At 47.9% G+C, this 17,699-nt stretch overlaps 1 protein-coding gene and 1 long non-coding RNA gene across 9 annotated transcripts in view; one reads left to right on the top strand and one right to left on the bottom strand.

The window, feature by feature from the left end:
- The window catches only part of LOC140640144 (uncharacterized), a 33,944-nt gene extending 21,550 nt beyond the window's left edge, over window positions 1–12,394 (bottom strand). Inside the window, exons 1-2 of the long non-coding RNA XR_012036813.1 lie at window positions 12,109–12,394; window positions 8,684–8,757 (exon numbers count right to left, since the gene is read on the bottom strand). This is a non-coding gene — a long non-coding RNA (uncharacterized lncRNA). The remainder of the gene's footprint in view (window positions 1–8,683; window positions 8,758–12,108) is intronic.
- The window catches only part of RAD51B (RAD51 paralog B), a 696,371-nt gene extending 683,001 nt beyond the window's left edge, over window positions 1–13,370 (top strand). For 7 of the 8 annotated variants that reach the window (XR_012036808.1, XM_072839048.1, XM_072839046.1 and 4 more), the window contains one exon: window positions 10,711–13,370. Coding sequence is in view for 6 of the 8 variants with exons in the window: in XM_072839048.1 (XP_072695149.1) it covers window positions 10,711–10,751 (41 nt within the window). In the remaining 2 variants the exon portion in view is untranslated. The remainder of the gene's footprint in view (window positions 1–10,710) is intronic. The other variant, XR_012036807.1, reaches the window with a different exon arrangement.
- The last annotated feature ends 4,329 nt before the right edge of the window (window positions 13,371–17,699 follow it).

Below are 17,699 nucleotides of genomic sequence, written 5' to 3' on the forward strand. Positions count from 1 at the left end.
AACTCCCCCTCAGAAACCCGATGTTCTAAGGAACCTCCAGACACTGTCCAGGTCCTGAGTCCCAATCCATGCTTGTTCCTGAGCCACCAGGTAGAAGACCTTGCATTCAGCTCACAGATAAAGATTTAGCTTCACTCTGGTGCCTAGTTCGCCATATAGCCTGGCGAACAAGAACATGCAGCACATATTTCTGGGCTTAGATCAATCTTCCATTCTCATTGACCACTCTATCTATCTATCATCTATCTATCTATCTACCTAATCATCTATCTATTGTTTATCTATCTGTTTGTTTATGCTCACTTACTTATTAAAGGGAATCCAACACCCTCTACCCTCTACCCTCACCCTAACTCTAGCAAGCCAGGGATGGCAAGAAACTGTCTTCACTAACAACATCACTGGCCACATAGGTTGAATACTTAGCCCACAAAACCATGTTGCACCTACGGGATATTATTTAAAATAATAGAACTGAGAAATCATTGTTGATTTCTCCTAAAAGATAGCTCCTGTCCTCCCATCCAGGACTTCTGCAGCCTGTGAAGGTAGGACTCTGAGGGCTGCCAGAGTGAAACTGGAGCACCCAGACCTCCATGTTGAGTCCACCAGGCCCGGTCAGTGGACCTTGGGCTGGTGAAACAGAAATGTGTTACTTTACTAAAAGAGCCCTATGGTTTGAGATCCCCACAGTACCAGGTTGTGGGCATGTTTCTCCTATTGCTGTTCTCCAACAGATCATAGTTTATTTATTTATTTTTCCAAGGTTAGTGGCAAAGTGGCACCTGAGGTGGCCTCATTAGTCAATTCCAGAGGTCCTCAAGGAGTGGTGACAGCCTACCAAGTTAGCCAGGGTTTTTTGTCTTAAGCTGCCAGGTGGGGTGGCAGGGTATTAGGGAAGTAGGCCAAGGAGTTAAAGGGGCAAGAGGGTAAGAGGGCACCTGGGTGGCTCAGTCGGTTAAGTGTCTAATTCTTGATTTCAGCTCAGGTCTTGACCTCAGGGTCATGAGTTCAAGCTTTGCATTATGCATTGAGATGCACGCTGGGTGTGGAGCCTATGTCTAAAAAAAAAAAAAAAAAGTCTTATTTAAAAAGACCCTAGCTTCCAAGAAACTTCTCAAGAATAACTATTTCCTTGATAGGAGACCATAGGGATTGGCTTAGATAACAAATGAGACCCTTTAGTGAGCATATACTTTGTGCCTGGCATTGTGCCTGGCACACCCTTTTGATGCCTCTTCTTACTGCTTAGCCAGGGGTATTCTATCAAAATAAGAACTCTATGAGGATGTGTTTTTTATCCTCAACTGGAAAATGAAGGAATTGAGTCTCTGAGAAGTCATTTGACTTGCCCAAGTTCATATAGCTTCTAAATAGTGAGGTCAGAATCTGAACTTGGGTCTGTCTGACTCCAAAACTCATACAATGAGTCCCCTCTAATGTCTCCTTGGAGGTCCCCATACTGCATTTTCTCCCCAGACTGAGAACCTACAGTGGTTTGGGTCTGGCTGATTTGGAGTGAAATGAGCTCAGTTGGTGCTTCTTTGGGTTTGGGACCCTGTTTGGTAAGTTGAAATTGACCACTGAATCTTAAAACCTTAGATTCCAGAACACATTATATTTCTTTTCCTATGGCCTCCCCCACCACACACACACACACACACACACACACACACACACACACACACACACCCTTGATGAGCTGGGATTATCCCATAGAGGAAGACGGCTAGGCAACTGCCAGGGCCCTCTGCCCTGCTCATTCTAGAAACCAGCAGCCACCCCTGCAACCAGGCTGTCTGCCCACCAGGCAGCCAATTTCATCCTTTGTGGATCTCCAAGCTTTGGAGAATGAAAGATTAAGACATTTGCAGGAAGATTGAAGATGCATAAAATTTAAAACCCTTGTTCTAACCAAGTCTCTTGGCATAATTTCTATGGTGCTTGGTGATAAGAAATGAGTCTTACTTTCTAGAAAGAGACATTAAAGCAGTGGGCATGACTAATGCCAAGCAATATAGGGAAATATTCTCAGAAGAAGATTGGACTTCAGTGCTTTAGAGCTTCTGGGTAAGAGGCATCCTTGCCTCATAACAATTAGATCAGTATTACTCCTCTGAAGTCCATTGTTCAATTGGTTGTGTTGGAGGTGAGATCAGGACTTTGATTTGGGGGCATGGGCATGATGTAAGGCCAGTAAGGGGTCAGAGGTGGGCCTGGGTTGGGTGAGCTATCGCTTGACTCAGAATCCATGCTCCTTGCTAAGCTCACCACTGCCGTGGTACAACAGATCTTGGCATGTGTGTATTTCAAAAGCAAGAGAAAGCATTTGATTTTCTCTTACTTAGAAAAAAGTTCTGGATAAAGAAGGAATAAACAAGGCCATTCTGTTTGTGGTTTGCTGAGATTCACTGGAAAACAAGCTTGAGAGGCCTGCGCCTATGTGAGAACACAAAAGACCAATGCCCTCTCTGAGACTTGTATAAACAGAAGAAGCTTAAAAGCTGACAGGGAGTTCTGGAGAGGGAAGCAGATTTTCCAGTTTGGTTCCAAGTCTTTTCAGATCTTGACCTTTCGCCTAAAAGCCAGAGAGATAACCTGATCTCCATGATGACTGTAATTCAAGAGGAGACACCATGAGGCAAGGAGAGAGGAGGGCAATGCCAGGTTTGTGTGGTCCAGGCTCAAGGGAACACAAGGAACTGGCTGCTCCTCCACAGGATAACTAGAGCAAAGCCACTCACTGGGTCTTTCTTGTCCTGGAGCCTTGTCCATGACTTTAATCATTTTATTTATTTATTTTTTCTTTCTCAAGATTTTATTTAAATTCCAATTAGTTAACAGACAGTGTAATGTTAGTGTCAGGTGTAGAATTTAGTGACTCATCACTTACATACAACACCTGGTGCTCATCACAGCAAGTGCCCTCCTTAAACTCTGTCACCCATTATTTTAATCCTTTTAAAAATAAAGGCCCAGCTTCAGAAAGGAATAACTAAAGATAAATCCTCACTTCTCTAGTCTAGAGGCTTCCACAATGAAATATAAAAGCATTATTTTAATGATCTGATTTTATTCATTGTTCCCCTGATTTTTACTTAAAAAGAATTAAAAAATCCAGTCCCAGGCTGGTCGTTGCCATGGGGTTCTACAACCCAGACTATAAGCCAGAGCACCTAGTTTTTACCGTTCGTACCTTCCTCACACCTCATCCAGATCCTCCTACCCCACAGTTTCTGCCTTCCTGGACCTGGTCTTAGCCTTCTACCCACCAGCCATGTAACCTGTAGTGATTCTTTCCCCTGCGTCAAGCCTGTTTCTTCTCAAATTAAAGGGTGAGGCTGGTCCCAGGACACACTTCCAATTCTCCCCCTTAAAAAGGATGTGCCAGACAGTACCTCCCTGTGCCTTACAGGCTGAGGTCAGCCTCTGCTAATACAGTGACCAACTCAGTCCATCTGCACTACCTTCCCAGGTCTGTGCTTTGGACTGCGTTGCTTTGCCTTTCTCCCTTTCTTGTCATACCTGGAGGCAAGAAAGTGTTCTTTCAAGGTATGTTTCTCTCAGTAAGGCCACTGCTTCCTGGTCATGAAAATAAATGTCCTCCTCGGGGCAGCTGGGTGGCTCAGTGGTTGAGCGTCTACCTTTGGCTCAGGTCATGATCCTGGAGTCCCAGGATTGAGTCCCATGTCGGGCTCTCCACAGGCTTCTACCTGCTTCTACCTCTGCCTATGTCTCTGCCTCTCTCTGTGTGTCTCTCATGAATGAATAAATAAAACCTTAAAAAAAAAAACCCTTAAAAAAATGTCCTCCTTGTGTGGAAGGCAAAGCTTCAGTATAGCTATTTCTAAAAACCAAACTCATGTCTCAGAGGGGCAGTATGCTTTTTCTGCAGTGTATCCTCCAATCTTCATCTGAATAAGCCTAGATACAGACAGAGTGTCCTAAAACCACGAGTGATTGTTAAAATACTAACAGCTACCGTTTATGGATCATAGGTTGTTTGCAGGCACCATGCTCACCTCCTTGTTGATAGCATGGCTTAGTAGCTTGCCCGAGTTGAGTGCACATCAGCCTGACCGCGGCACTCACTCTGAGGCACTGTCTTCTCCCATTTCATCTACCTAGACCCTTCCTTATAGCACCTACCTGCCTAAGCACAGCCGGCCTCTTGGAACCCACTTCATGAGAATTGGCCCATGCCTTTGGTTCACAGAGCCTCAGCACACGACCGTCTCCAACCAAGATCTCCTATCTATGTAGCCTGGTTTTCCATGCTCTCAGAGGAGCTCCCACTGTACACGCCTTCAGCCTCCTGGCCTGCTTCACGATGTGGAAATCTGGTTGTAGGGGCACCAAGGTCTGCCTGTCTCCCTGAATACCTCTTCCAGGTCCAATAGAACAGGTATGCAATCTACCTTACAGCCATCACTCACTCCCAAGCCTATTCTTGAATTAGAAAACCTGCATGCAAAAAGAACCAGCCCTTACTGTGGGCGACCTGAGTGGCCCCTGAACATTGAGCATGGTTCCTCGGTATTGCTGGTGAACAGTAGAAAAGGACCTCAGGGCTCCACCTTCAGACCTCTTCTTTCTATCTTCATTCATTCTCCATGATTTCATGCTGTCTCACAGCTTTATATGACATCCATCTGCTGGCAGCTTCCAGATTGAACCTCTGGCCTGGACCTCTCTCCTAAATTCCAGAACTGCAGAGTTAAGTGTCCACTTGACACCTCCACAGGGATGTCTACTGGGCACGTTCAGATGAACATATCCAGAGTGAAACTCCTGACTCTCCTTCCCCCACATGCACCCCTCTCAACCTCCCCATATCTGTAAAGGGTAATTCTATCCTTCCAGCTGTACAAGCCAAAAAGTCTTGAAGTCATCCTTGCTTCTCTGGGGATTTCACACCCTACATCTAACCCATTAGCAAATCCTGTTGGCAACTTCTTCAAAATAAATCCAGAATCCAACAACCTCCTACCACCTCAACTGCTACTTCATTGGTCAAAGTTGCCGTCACCTCTTGCCTGGATTATTGCAACTCAGAGGGAATGTTGGCTGTGCCTGCTGCTTTGTAGGGCTTCAAGCTGGCTCACGTCCATCAGGCAAACTCCTGAAAAACACACTGACCTTCCTGATTCTGTGATGTGTATTTGGCGTCAAACCCATTGCTGCCCACACAACAAAATGTGGCCATAGCTGTTAGAACTCATTGTTAATCGTGGTAAAAGCAAAGGAAACAAAAACCAATAAAGTAATTTCCCTCCACAGATAGTGTGACATGGCAACCTTCATAGAGATTTTCAGAAATTACCAGATTGCTTCATGCAAGACCTGCTACACAATTAGTTTAAAAATAAACAAAGCTTCATATCTGAGTCCCAGGTCCTGAAGTGTCTTTTGATAATCTCTTTCCTCAAAAAGATATATTAATTCATAGAGAAAAGGCCTTGAAGTGACTCCTTCCAAGAGCAAGTTGGAAAAAGTAGGTCACAGGATCAAGAGGACCAAAATTCACAATGGTGTTCAGGGGAGGCGGTCTGGATTTACACATGATGCCCCAACCCATGTGCCTTCCAACACATGATAAATCCAGGGGTGCCAAGAGAAAGCAAGAGAGGAGAGTGCACTTGAGGGACATCTAACAGGCCTGTGTTTTGCCCTACCTAGCTTTTGAAAGTAGTGAGGGATTCAGTGAGACCACCACCAATTTCCCTTTGCACGCATGGTCTTACTCAACCTTGAGAATTCAAGGGTCTGAAAACAAGTCACTTCGGAGCCTCCCATGTGAGGAACCAGCCCCTGGTCTACTGTTTCAAGACCTTTGTCCAGCTGCTTCCAAATTGCCAAGCTCCCCCATTCCCCCTCTCTGCTTACCACCCACAGAGATGTAGGCTCCCACCAGAGGGGGCAGGGGGAGGGACCTCTTAACTTGGCACTTGAGCTTCTCAGACAATGAACCGGGGCAGCTCAGAGATTTCTTTTATTCCTGGAGTACAAGGACTTAAGCAGGTCCACTAGATCAAAGGCATAGCACCGCCTGGCCTTCTCTTTGACGAGTCCTGGGAGCCAGGCTGCAGCTTTGTGTTTGAGGGTAGCATTGCCAGACTTTGCAAATAAAAATAGGGAACACCATTTAAGTTTGAATTTCAGATAAACAGTGAATATATATATATATACATATATATATATATATTTATGAGTATGATATATATTAGTATGAGTATGTAAAATATTTGGGAGACACTTATGCTGACAATTTATTCCTCATTTGTCTGAAATCCTAATTGCATCGGGTTTTCTGCATTTTATCTGGTGATCCTATTTGCACGATTTTTAAACACACCAGTCAGTCCCAAATCAGCCTAGATAGAACTGGGCTTGCCATGTGGGGCGCAACTTCTGACCCCATCTCCTGTTCCCCATAGGCAGCCTTTTTGATTGGGCTGGCCGACCCCACTGTCAGAGCACCCAAGAAAGAAAATGCAAGGGAATAAATGCTCATGGCTGCCAAACGTGGCACATGCCCCCACAGTCAAGGGCGCAGGGATCTGCGAAGGGCCTTTTCCAGACCATCTGCCCAGAAAGAGGAGGTGGAAGAGAACTGGGAGTGGGGTGGCAACAGGTACTAGAGACTGGGGAGAGGGAAAGAGCCCAGCAGGGCAAGCATGGAGCTTTGAAGGGGACTTTGGAAAGGTGCCCTTTCAGGAGGCACTGATTTCCTGCAGAGCAGTCACTTGAGCTACCCCTCCTGACACCTCTGCTGGCTCCCACTATCACAGAACAAAACGGGCATGGTATCCAGGATCCTCTCATTCCATTTCCCCTTTTGATTTAACCCATCTTCTTCCTTCCCCTCACTTTTCTGGAAAATGGTGGACATGGACACCTTATGGGCTGTTCTGGGCTTGGTGCAAACCACATCTGGGGGGTCCCACCACTTGGCGACACATCCTTACCTCCTACACACAGACTAGGTATGGTCTGGCTAAGAGTGTGGTGATCTACACTGCACTGGTATGCTTCAAACTCCATCCCTCCCTTGTTCTAGCTGTGTGGCCTTTGAATACTTAGCACTCTGCCCCTCAATTTCCTCATCTGCAAACGGGGACTCTTGTCAAGATGGAATGGATTTACATGCAGGAAGCACCTAGAACAGTGACCAGCATAGAGAAGACACTGTTTTACATGTGGTTGGTCTTCTGCCCCTGCAGCTCCACTCGACAGCTCCCTTAATCACCCTAGTGCCTCTGTTCTTAGTTCTCATCCTCTTGAGCCCTCTACTGTCCCTGATGCACACCTTCCACAGTTTTCTCTCACAGAGTGTCTGTGAGGCCATGCCTTATCTCAAGGTTTCCATGATGCCATGCTCTTCCACGTTTCTTCTCCCTTCTTTGACATCTCTGCTTCCTTCTCATGGCCATTTGCCTCTCTCAGTCCCTTCCAACCAGGCCTATTTTCCCAAGGTTCCTTCTAGGCATGGCTCTGTTCTCATCTCTGTATCATTTCCCTTGGAGACCTCAGGTAACAAACAGATAGGAGGGCCAAGAGGTCTAGCCTTGGATATGCTCAGACTATTTCTACAAGGGACACAAGCAACTATGTCTCCATGGTCATCTCTGGAAAAGGGCAGCTAGGGCTCAGAAGCTTCTGCTTTTCTTTTCTTTTTTTTTTTTTTTTTCTGCTTTTCATTTCTACCTGTCTATAGGATGTGTGATCTTTCCCAGGTGCATTAATTACTTCTCTAATAGTAACTGCAATGACAATGTGATTTTGAAGGAGAAGGGATGGGTCACTTCTGACAAGGCCCTTCTCTGTCAAGCAGTCTGCCTTTAAGACAGGGTGGGGAAGACTTTCTAAGTCTAACAGTCTGAGCAGAAGCATGCAGTTGAGACCTAGAGTGACCCATCCCTGGGGTCATCTGTAAAGAAATTTCAGGCCTCATTGGTGGAGGATGTGGATGGGGAGCAGGTATTCTGGTAAGCCAAGGAGATGTTGCAGGTTCCCTCAAAATCACACAGGGACCCACTCTGCTTTCCTATGAGTTGGGCCCTGCCTTCCCACACAGGGTCCCCAGCCTCATGGGGTGATCAAGGCCAGAGAAACACACTTGGGGGAGTGTAGAGATCTCTGCAGGCCTGGATTCTGTGCTGCTATGTTTCTGGAACTGGCTTTGGGGGGTGGGGGGGATTCACCAAGGTCTTAGATCCATTGATTTTGCCCATCAGGTTTGCCTAGGGCACCTGTAGGCTTGCCAGGAGGGCATGAGCTCTTCAGAGACCAGGTGACCATTAGTGTCATGTAAGTCAGAGGACAGGCTATAAAATGGGTTAGGAAATGTAGATGCCCTCTCAGTTTGGGGGTCTAGGTAAGAATAAATGCAACCCAGCTTCTATAGGTCTAAATATTTGAAAGTTGCAAATTAAACTAACAAGCTATTAAATACAATATGTTGCCTTCTCTCAAGTTGACAAGTATACTTCATGGCATCTTTAAGGTGAAATTTGAATTTAGAATTGGTGGACTTCTTGGAGTTTCACACTGGAACATAGTGGCCTGAGGGCAGTCAACCCAGGGTTGGCTCCACACCCAAGCTCCATTGGCACTAGGAAGCACCTTGAGCACACATGTGTGATACCCAGCCCACATATCCCAGCTCCACATACATACTCACATTTCACTCCCAAAAGTCATCCCTTTTTTGTCCCCCTGAGGTCCACAGGTACGCTCACCAGTGGCAGTCCACTCCTGTTGGCAGAAAAGACTTAGATTCAAGTCCCGCCCTGGCATTGGAGTTAAGCTCAGGGAACTGGGGAGGGATTCCAGGATCCCAATACCTGAAGCAAGATCCAGCAGCAGGGCATGCATGGCTCTTGGGGAAATGGCCTTCTAACCTGTGAACACCTGTGAATACTGGGCCCATGGCTCCTGGGCCGTGACTAGGGCTGTGACTCATGGGCTCTTGGGCCCTTGACTCCTGGGCCGTGACTAGGAAGAGGAGAGCCAGAGCCAGACTCCTGATGTGTTGGTCACTCTCATCACTAGGCTGAGGCCAGTGCCTAGTGGGAGTGCAGGAAGCCAGTGAAAACTAGAAGGAGAAACACCAGAGGTTTCCTAGAAGAGTCCTCAGGATGCCCAGTACCTCTATGCTCCAGATTGGGCCTCTGCCCTATACCTCGTGCCTTGGGGTCATTCAGGTATCATGGTCTCACACTCCTGAAACAGTGGGGAGCTTATTTTCTTCCTCTCACACTCTCTGACTCTAATCCCTACCAGCCTGTGCCACCTGGCTGGCCTCCTTGGCAGAAAGGTGACAAGAGGACTCTCTCTGGGGAGTCAGACCCCAAAGCCTTCCTGAGGCCATAGGAGCCAGTGTCCTAGGGTCCTGGCCTCCAATTACCAACCTGGTTTCCTCCCACCTTCACTGCTGTGTGTTGGGGGGAGTCACTCAAAGCAGGTGCACTGATCTCCAGAGAAGCAGGAGAGCCTCTGTCTCTCCTACACTCATACTCCTCCCCCATGGCCTGGACCAACCCTCTCTATTGACCCTTACCTTCCAGTGTTTCCCAACACCTACCTCGACTCCACCTAGCTTGCCTCCTTCTCCAGGCTCCTCCCCTGCTCCCAACATCTGCTGACCTACCCCCAGCTCAACTTTCTCCTTATTTCTGTCCAAATCCCTTTTATCTTTCAAGATACACTTGAGGCTCCAACCTCATGAAAGGTTCCCAATACCTTCTGTTAATGCTTCTCCTGCTTTCTCACCTGTATTATCACCTGGACCCACACTTGATCAAATGAATTATATTCATGGTAGTACTTCATGCCATATGGCATTATTATTCTTTGCTTCTTATATAAAGATCATGGAACTGGAAGAGGTTTTAAAGACCACCTACTTCAACCTTCATTTTTTTAAAAGGTAAAACCAAGATAAAGGTTTTATAACATAGCCAGGCTAAACCTGCTGGAATTACATTCAACCCCCTTGACCCAGTCTGAGGCTTGCCCACAAATCCCTGCTCCTCTCCATATGGAAGTCTGTGTCACCCGGAGGATAGGGCAGTCATGAGAGACAATCACATGATATACTCATCAAATGGAAAATGGCACCTCCCTGTTGGCTGGCCCAGAGTCCAGAGCTGCTGCTCACTTCTATACACCTTATGCTTTTCAAGTTCTTTGCTATCTGTTTTAAAAAACACGCTGAAAAATATAATTATCAGAGGTCACCCAGAGTTTCTTCAGGCCAGCCCCAATTCCCTGTTGTCTCCCCTTTTCTCCAGAGAGAACAAGCCCAATCCCTGCTCCACCACAGTTAGGCAGCTGGCAGCCAGCTCCTCCTGCTACCAATCCCCATAATCCCATGCATTTTCATTTTGGAAGCCCAGATTTGCATCATAACAAGTGCCCCTTCTGACTTTCCCAAGGGAAAGCTGGGGGGTCAGAGTAGGAAAGAGCCGAGTACACAGCCAAGAAGAAATGAAGTGGAGGGTCTAGGTTGGAGCCCCACTTTTACAGAGGGTGGGAGCAAGCAAAAAACAGATTGGGGACAGAAGAGCAGGGAGTGGCCCAGGGACATTAGGGGTAGGAACAGGGTGACCTGCCCAAAATAAGGCCCCTAAACTCCAAGTAAGTTCCCTGATTCAAAATCAGCCAAGATAGGACAGAGCAAACATTTTTTTCTTTTCTCTCTCCTAGTCTGGTTGCCCAGCTCACTGCAAGGAAGAAAACTAGAATAATGAGCCACGTTGGAGACTGTCACCCGAGCAGCTCCGGAAGGACGTGGGCAGACGCCTGGCTGGGCGGCTGACTTTCTCTGTTTCTGGTTGAGATTTTATAAATATTTGGGGAGTTTGATCTGAGGCTGGTGGTGGGGAGGCGAGGGGAGCAGTGGAAGGGGTAGATAACTCAGCCCATGGGGGTTCTTGGACCTCTCCCAGGCCTGCTTTTCATTAGTGTCACCAAGGCAACTGCTCATCTGCTGTAGACCCCATCATGCCCTGCAAGACATCCACAGCATGTAGGGCTTTTCCTTTAATGGTGAATCTGCTGCCATCAGTACTCCTCCAAACCCCCACCCCTCAACCCCATCACTTGCCCGGGGAAGAGGAGATAATTCAGGGGGAGAAAAACTGATCCCAACTCTCTAAGGCTGGTGAGGAGGGAGAGAGGCACAATAGTCCCCTTCCAAAGGCTGCCATTTGTCCAGGACTGTTGGAGTTCGGGTGGTAACAAGCCCCTGGTAACCAGACTGTAGCAACATCCACTTCCAGCCACTCCTCTGTTTCCCTGGCTGACCCGACCTTTCACCCTCCACACACCCCTTTATTCTTGACCAAGGCAAACCTTTGCAGAGTGCCCAAGAAAGGACCTCACCAGTCAACATGCTGCTAAGTTCCAGATGCCCACTCGTGTACAAGCCCATATGGGTCTTTGGTTTCTCACCAAGGTGTCCAGAGGATCCTAAAAGGGTGGTGTTGGGGGAGATGGAAGCTGGCCAGAGGAGACAGGAGACCCATGTTTGCCAGGCTGTGAGAATGAGCAAGTAAACCAGAAGAGGTGATGGTTTTCTCTTGGAGAAAGGAAAGCTGGATTGTTTGATTGTGTGACCAGGTAGGGAACAGCACCCAGAGCCTGTAACCCCCACCTGGGCCCCCGCACCGCAGACACTCCCCCTCTCAGCACTGACTCCATGGAACTCCAGAGACCTGTTTAAAACTCGGCTCCCTCTGGCTGTAAGCTCCGTGGGCCACAGCCAAGGAATCCCGGCCTCCGCCGTGTGCAGCGTCAGCACAGCACCTGCGCCAGAGGCCCTCAGTGATGTCTGCTGAAAGACGGGAAGGAGCATGTGAGGGGGCTGCAGGGGCTGGGTTTTCTGGGTTGTCCTTCTAGCCTGTCTGTGCTCCTGAGCAAACCTGAGCCAGAGCCTCTCCCACCCCTCCTTTCTGTGGAATGCAGGTCACCGCAGCCTTACTGAAAGATCTGTCCTCAGACCCCTGGAGCCAGCCCTGAGGGCTGCAACTAGAAAGCCACAGAAGACCCCCTCCCCCAGCTACCAGTGGAGCAGAACCAGGACCCCAAGTCATCTGGACTCACACAAAGGCAGCTTCTGCCTCTTGCTTTTTTGTGCCTTTTCCCACCAAGATTGGCCCTGGAGGAGCAAACCCGAGTTCCTCTGCTGGTTTGAACAGGAAATTCCTGTCAGCTCGTTGGAGAGGCCAACCGGAGGAGATTTCATCACATAGATTCCCCCCGAGATACAGAATCGTATCAAAGTCCTATCCCAGCCTGGGGTGGGGTGTTGGGGGAGCAGCCGTCCTCTGACATCCGGTTCTGTGCCTCACTGAAGCAGCACTGCCAGCCTCTCTTACCTAAAGCTGGGGTGGGGTTTTCCAACTCAGCCTGGTAATGGGGAGGAGTGGAGTGATTAGCAGTAATTCGGTGCATCGCTTTAGCTGACTGGGTGGCACGGGTGGTTTTTCGGTCTGTTCTGGTGGCAAATCTACACTGAAGAGGCAGAGAAATGCCAGCCCGGATGGCACAGACAGCGTGGGTTGAGAAAGCCTGCGGGGTGCAGGTCCTTGCTTCTCAAAGTCGTCCTGGGGCATGCGCATGGCCATCACCATGGGTATGCAATCTCAGGGCAATCTCAGCCCTTACCCTTAATCGGGGAATACGTTTTAACAAGACAACCCGGTATTTGGAGGCACGTTGGAGTTTGCAACGCACCTGATCTCAGGAGAGAATGTACGGGCGCTTCCATCTCTGACCTCACGGATTTTAATATCAGTTCTGTCACTCAGTAACAGTGTGACATTAGGCACAGAAACACACTCGCTGAGCCTTGGTTCCCTCATCTGTAAAGCAGAGGTGATGTTATCTGTCATAAAGGGTTGACAGGAGGCGGGGGCCCAGCACCAGTAGGCTCCAACCTAGTAAATGTTAGCAGCACAGAGCTGATCGCTCAGGGAACATTAACATCATCTACTCCCACAGAGCTGAGGCTTCAGCAGGCCCTCTTGCTGTTTCACTTGTATTTTCTGAAAGGACCCATAGACCCCTGACCAATAGTTGTCCCTTTCATCTCTTGTTCTCTCCTGGCCCCCCATGTGAAAGGAAGGTGGTGAGTTGTCCTTGTGGCAGGATGAAGGTGGGGGAAGGAGCTGAAGGAACAGACAGGCAGAGCCAGGTCGAGAGGAAGGACTTCTAGGAAGAGGAGACGCACACAGCATCTTTGGGAATGGAGCCTCATCATTCATTTGGGGAATATAAAAATTAGTGAAAGGGAATAAAGGGAAAGGAGAGAAAATCAGTGAGGGTGACAGAACATGAGAGACTCCTAACTCTGGGAAATGAACTAGGGGTGGTGGAAGGGGAGGTGGGTGGGGGGTTGGGGTGACTGGGTGACGGGCACTGAGGGGGGGACTTGGCGAATGAGCACTGGGTGTTACACTTTATGTTGGCAAATTGAACTCCAATAAAAAAAATAAATTAAAAAAAAAGGGAATGGAGCCTCATAAATGGTACTTTGTTTCCCACAAGCTAGTAGCATACAGAGTCTGGATTTCACTTCTTTTACCATCTCTACATTTTCTTGAGAGACGATAGCGTTTGGTCCTTGTTGGGGAGGAGCACTGACCCCCCTCCCTTTGTTGTGTGTTGCCTGTTCTTCAGCCATAGCTCCCTCTTCTTCCCTTGTGCTGAGGTAACAGAGCCCTGGGACACACAGCCACAGGGGCCCGCTGAAGCCGTGAGGTCTCCACGGAGGCTGGGCTCAGTTTGCAGAGCTGCTTTCCCAACGGTGCTCAGCTGATGCTGCTTTTAATTATTTTAGGGGGGCAGAGACCAGGAATGCTCCTGGGTGTTCCTTGAAACGTCCTGGCTGGTTACCTGCCAGCTCGTCTAACCTGGCTCAGCCTCAGTTTCCTCCTAGGATGGCAATTCTGAAGATGCCATGTGAGCCTCTACCCATTCCGGGGACCCAGGGACGACGGGTAGCTGGAGGACTAAATGAGGTGATACTTATGAGGAGTATGGCACAGAGAACGCTGTCTGGGCACTACGCTAGCTGTCGTTCTTGTAGTTGTTAGAAGAGGTGAGCCTTAGGCGGTTGGCCTAAGCAGAAAACCACAAACAAGAAAGTGGTCTCCCATTTGCAAATAGCAAGCACAGCCCCCCCTGCCCCCCCCCATCCTGTGCAGCTCAGCAACTGACCCTCTCCTCCCCCACTTTCATTTTTTCTTTCAGCTGCAGGAGTTGACACATGTGGCCCACCAGGCTACCCCAGTGAATTTAAAGCTTTAAATAAATACATGCTCAAAACTGCTCCTGACCTGGGGACGCCTCCCCTCCCCCCTTCCTCTCCTGCTGGAAGCCAGGTCCAGGCAGAACCCTGGAGAAGGTATCTCCTCGGCACGTATGCAGGTCCCAGGGGCCCTGCATGGGGCGGACGAGGATCGTCCTGAGCCAGCACAGACTCTCCTCTTCCTGGGTTTGTTAGAAGCCTGACCAGGCCCGAGTCTTATGACTTCAACAGATGTTTCTGCTTAAGCAGCCCTGGCATCTTTATGGCCTGTTTTTTCCATTCTTGCTTCTCTTCCTCTGTCCCAGCAGCCCTGAACGCAATTTGGACTTCATTTTCTTTCTAATGGTTACAGGGATAGAAAGGATTTTTATTATTTTTTTCTTTTTCATTTTTCCCCCTTTTTCCTTAGCTCTTCAAATCACACACATACATACACACTCCAGATGCATTCAGATCTGTGCTCACGGTGTGTATTTGTTAATGGCACTGGCATTTATTTCACTTAAAACTTAGTCCCATTTCAGAGTCTCCTTCCCTGCCTGCACTCTCACCTCACATTCATCCGCTGCCTGTCCCCACACAGGTCACCCCAGGACAGCCGATTGGTGTGTCCTCCCAGATGCTGATTCTGAGAGCTCACACTGGCCTCAGTCCCTGGCCTGCTATGTGAAGAGCTTTGCTGTGTGTTAGTTAGGTTCTGTGTGTCAGGGAAGGTTTGGGCTGGGTGATGGAGTGACAGTTGAGGCTCAAATGGCTAGGTATCTCTTCAAACTCCCTCGGCCAGCCGTTCTACAAAGGCTCAGGTGGGGCAGTTGACAGTTGTTACAAAATGAAATCTGTCTTCCACGGGTAGGTCACAAGCTTGAAACCAGTCTGGCTGCTCCTCACATTGCCTATAATCCCACCCAGCTTGCCTGCATAGCAGGGTATTCATGTTCACCTGCCCTGCAGGGTTTGGGGTCACCTGTCTCAGAGTCTGGTTGCCACAGCAAAGAAACCCTGGAGACTTCAGGTCTTCTTCTGAGGGCTTCTCTATGTTAAAGGCACCTGGAACTCGGGTCTTCTTACTGCATCCCAAGACTGAAAAATAGACCTGGATTTCACCTCGGGGGTGCGGGGTGTCCTACTGCAGGAATAGACAGACCTACCTGGAGTCCTAAATGTCAGTACTACCTACAGCCTTACTTGACATTCGCCCACTGCCTTTGAGGAGCCATCCAATCTTAATTTTTCCATGTCCCTGTAACATTTCTACCTAAGAGTTTAATGAAGCACTCACCTCTCAGGGTAAGGCCATAGCTGAGCTACCTACCAACTACTGCAGACTACAGTGAGCCATTCTGATACTGACCATGGGGGAAGGTGAAGTCTTCAGAATGTCCTATCTCCAACATCCTCATCACAGAAGGGCCTTTCTGGAGGGGCAGTAGGGGGGTGGCTGAGCTAAACCCCATCCTGTCCTTTCTAGATGACTGCCCCCACTTGAGAAGGGCCAGGCAGCCCTTGTCCCCTCCTCTCCCCATCATGGCAGTGTCCCCGTATACATCTCACCTGTGACCCTTCTCCCTCCTTCCCATTAAAACAAGCTAAAACCCTGGTTCCTATTTGTGTTTAGAAACTGAGTCATGGCACCTTCCCTGCAGTGGGTTAGGGGAAGCTGCCACAGTGGACTGAGCTTGGGCTCTAATAGCAGGGTGACATGTGTGAGGGAAGTGGGGAGTGGAAGACTGAAAAAGACCTGGAAATAGGAGGGGGGCAATGGCAGTCCTCCATACCAAGGTCTCCCGAGGAAGCTGTGTGTACTGAACAGCAGCCACACTCTTCCAGCTGAATCTTGTGGATGCCCCTTTCTGTTTGCTTTACTTATCTCACATTCACCAGTAAAGTGGCTTTTCCATCATAATTGCTCCAGAATATCCCTCCAACATGGACACTTCCCTATAAATAACTCCATGATGATACTATAACCAGAGTTCCCTCAGATAATTAAAATCAAATCCACATAGGGGTGCCTAGGTGACTCAGTCAGTAAGGTATCTGACTTTGGCTTGGGTCATGATCTCAGGATCCTGGGATGGATCCCCAGGGCTGGCTCCCAGCTCAGACAGACAGCTTGTCTGTCTGTCCCTCCCCCCCGCTCATGCTCACTCTCTCTCAAATCTAAAAGATCAAATCAACCCATGAGCCCCATTGCTCTGACAGTCTCCTTCCCTGGGTGTTTGCCCCTAGCAGCACCATGTCTTCCTGTGTGTGTGTGAGTGTGTGTGTGTGTGTGTGTGTGTGTGTGTAGTGCATGTTCAAGGAAAGGAAGAGAGAAGTGAAGAGGTGTTTCTTGAATATCAAAGGGAGGGATCTACTTAACCAAGGAGGTGAAAGACTTGTTCTCTGAAAATTATAAGCCACTGATGAAAGAAATTGAAGACAATAAAAACAAATGAAAAAGTACTCTGTGCTCATGGATAAGGATCAAAAGAACAAATATTGTTGAAATATCTATACCACCCAAAGCAATACACAGATTTAATGCAATCCCTATCAAAATACCAACAACATTTTTCACAGAACTAGAACAATCATAAAATTTGCATGGAATGACAAAAGACCCCAAATAGCCAAGGCAATCTAAAAAAGAAGAAAAAACCTGGAGGTATCACAACCCTAGATTTTTTAAAAAGATTTTATTTATTTATTCATAAGAGACACAGAGAGACAGAGACATATGCAGAGGGAGAAGTAGGTTCCCTGTGAGGAGCCCGATGAGGGACTCCCGGGACCCCAGGATCATGACCTGAGCCAAAGGGAGACCCTCAACCATTGAGCCACCCAGGCACCCACATCCCCAGATTTTAAGATATACTACAAAGCTGGAGTGATCAAAAACAGTATGGTACTGGCACAAAAACAGAAACACAGACCAATGGAACAGAATAAAGAGCCCAGAAATAAGCCCATGATTATATGGCCAATTAATCTTCCACAAAAGAGGCAAGAATATGCAATGGGGAAAAGTCAGTCTCTTCAACAAATAGTGTTGGGAAGACTGGATAGATACATGCAAAAGAATGAAACTGGACCACTTTCTTAAACCATACACAGAAATACATTCAAAATATATTTCAAAATGCATTAAAGACCTAAATATGAGAACTGAAACCAAAAAAACTCCTAGAAGAGAGCACAAGCAGTAACTTCTCTGACATTGACTCTAGCAACTTCTTTCTAGATACATCTCCTAGGCAGGGAGAAAAAAGCAAAAATAAACTATTGGGATTACATCAAAATAAAAAGCTGCTGTACAGTGCAAGAAATAATCAACAAAATTAAATGGCAACTTACTGAATGGGAGAAAATATTTGCAAATGACATATGTGGTAAAGAGTTA

Source organism: Canis lupus, chromosome 9 (genome assembly GCF_048164855.1).
Source record: "Canis lupus baileyi chromosome 9, mCanLup2.hap1, whole genome shotgun sequence".
Lineage (NCBI taxonomy): Eukaryota > Metazoa > Chordata > Mammalia > Carnivora > Canidae > Canis > Canis lupus.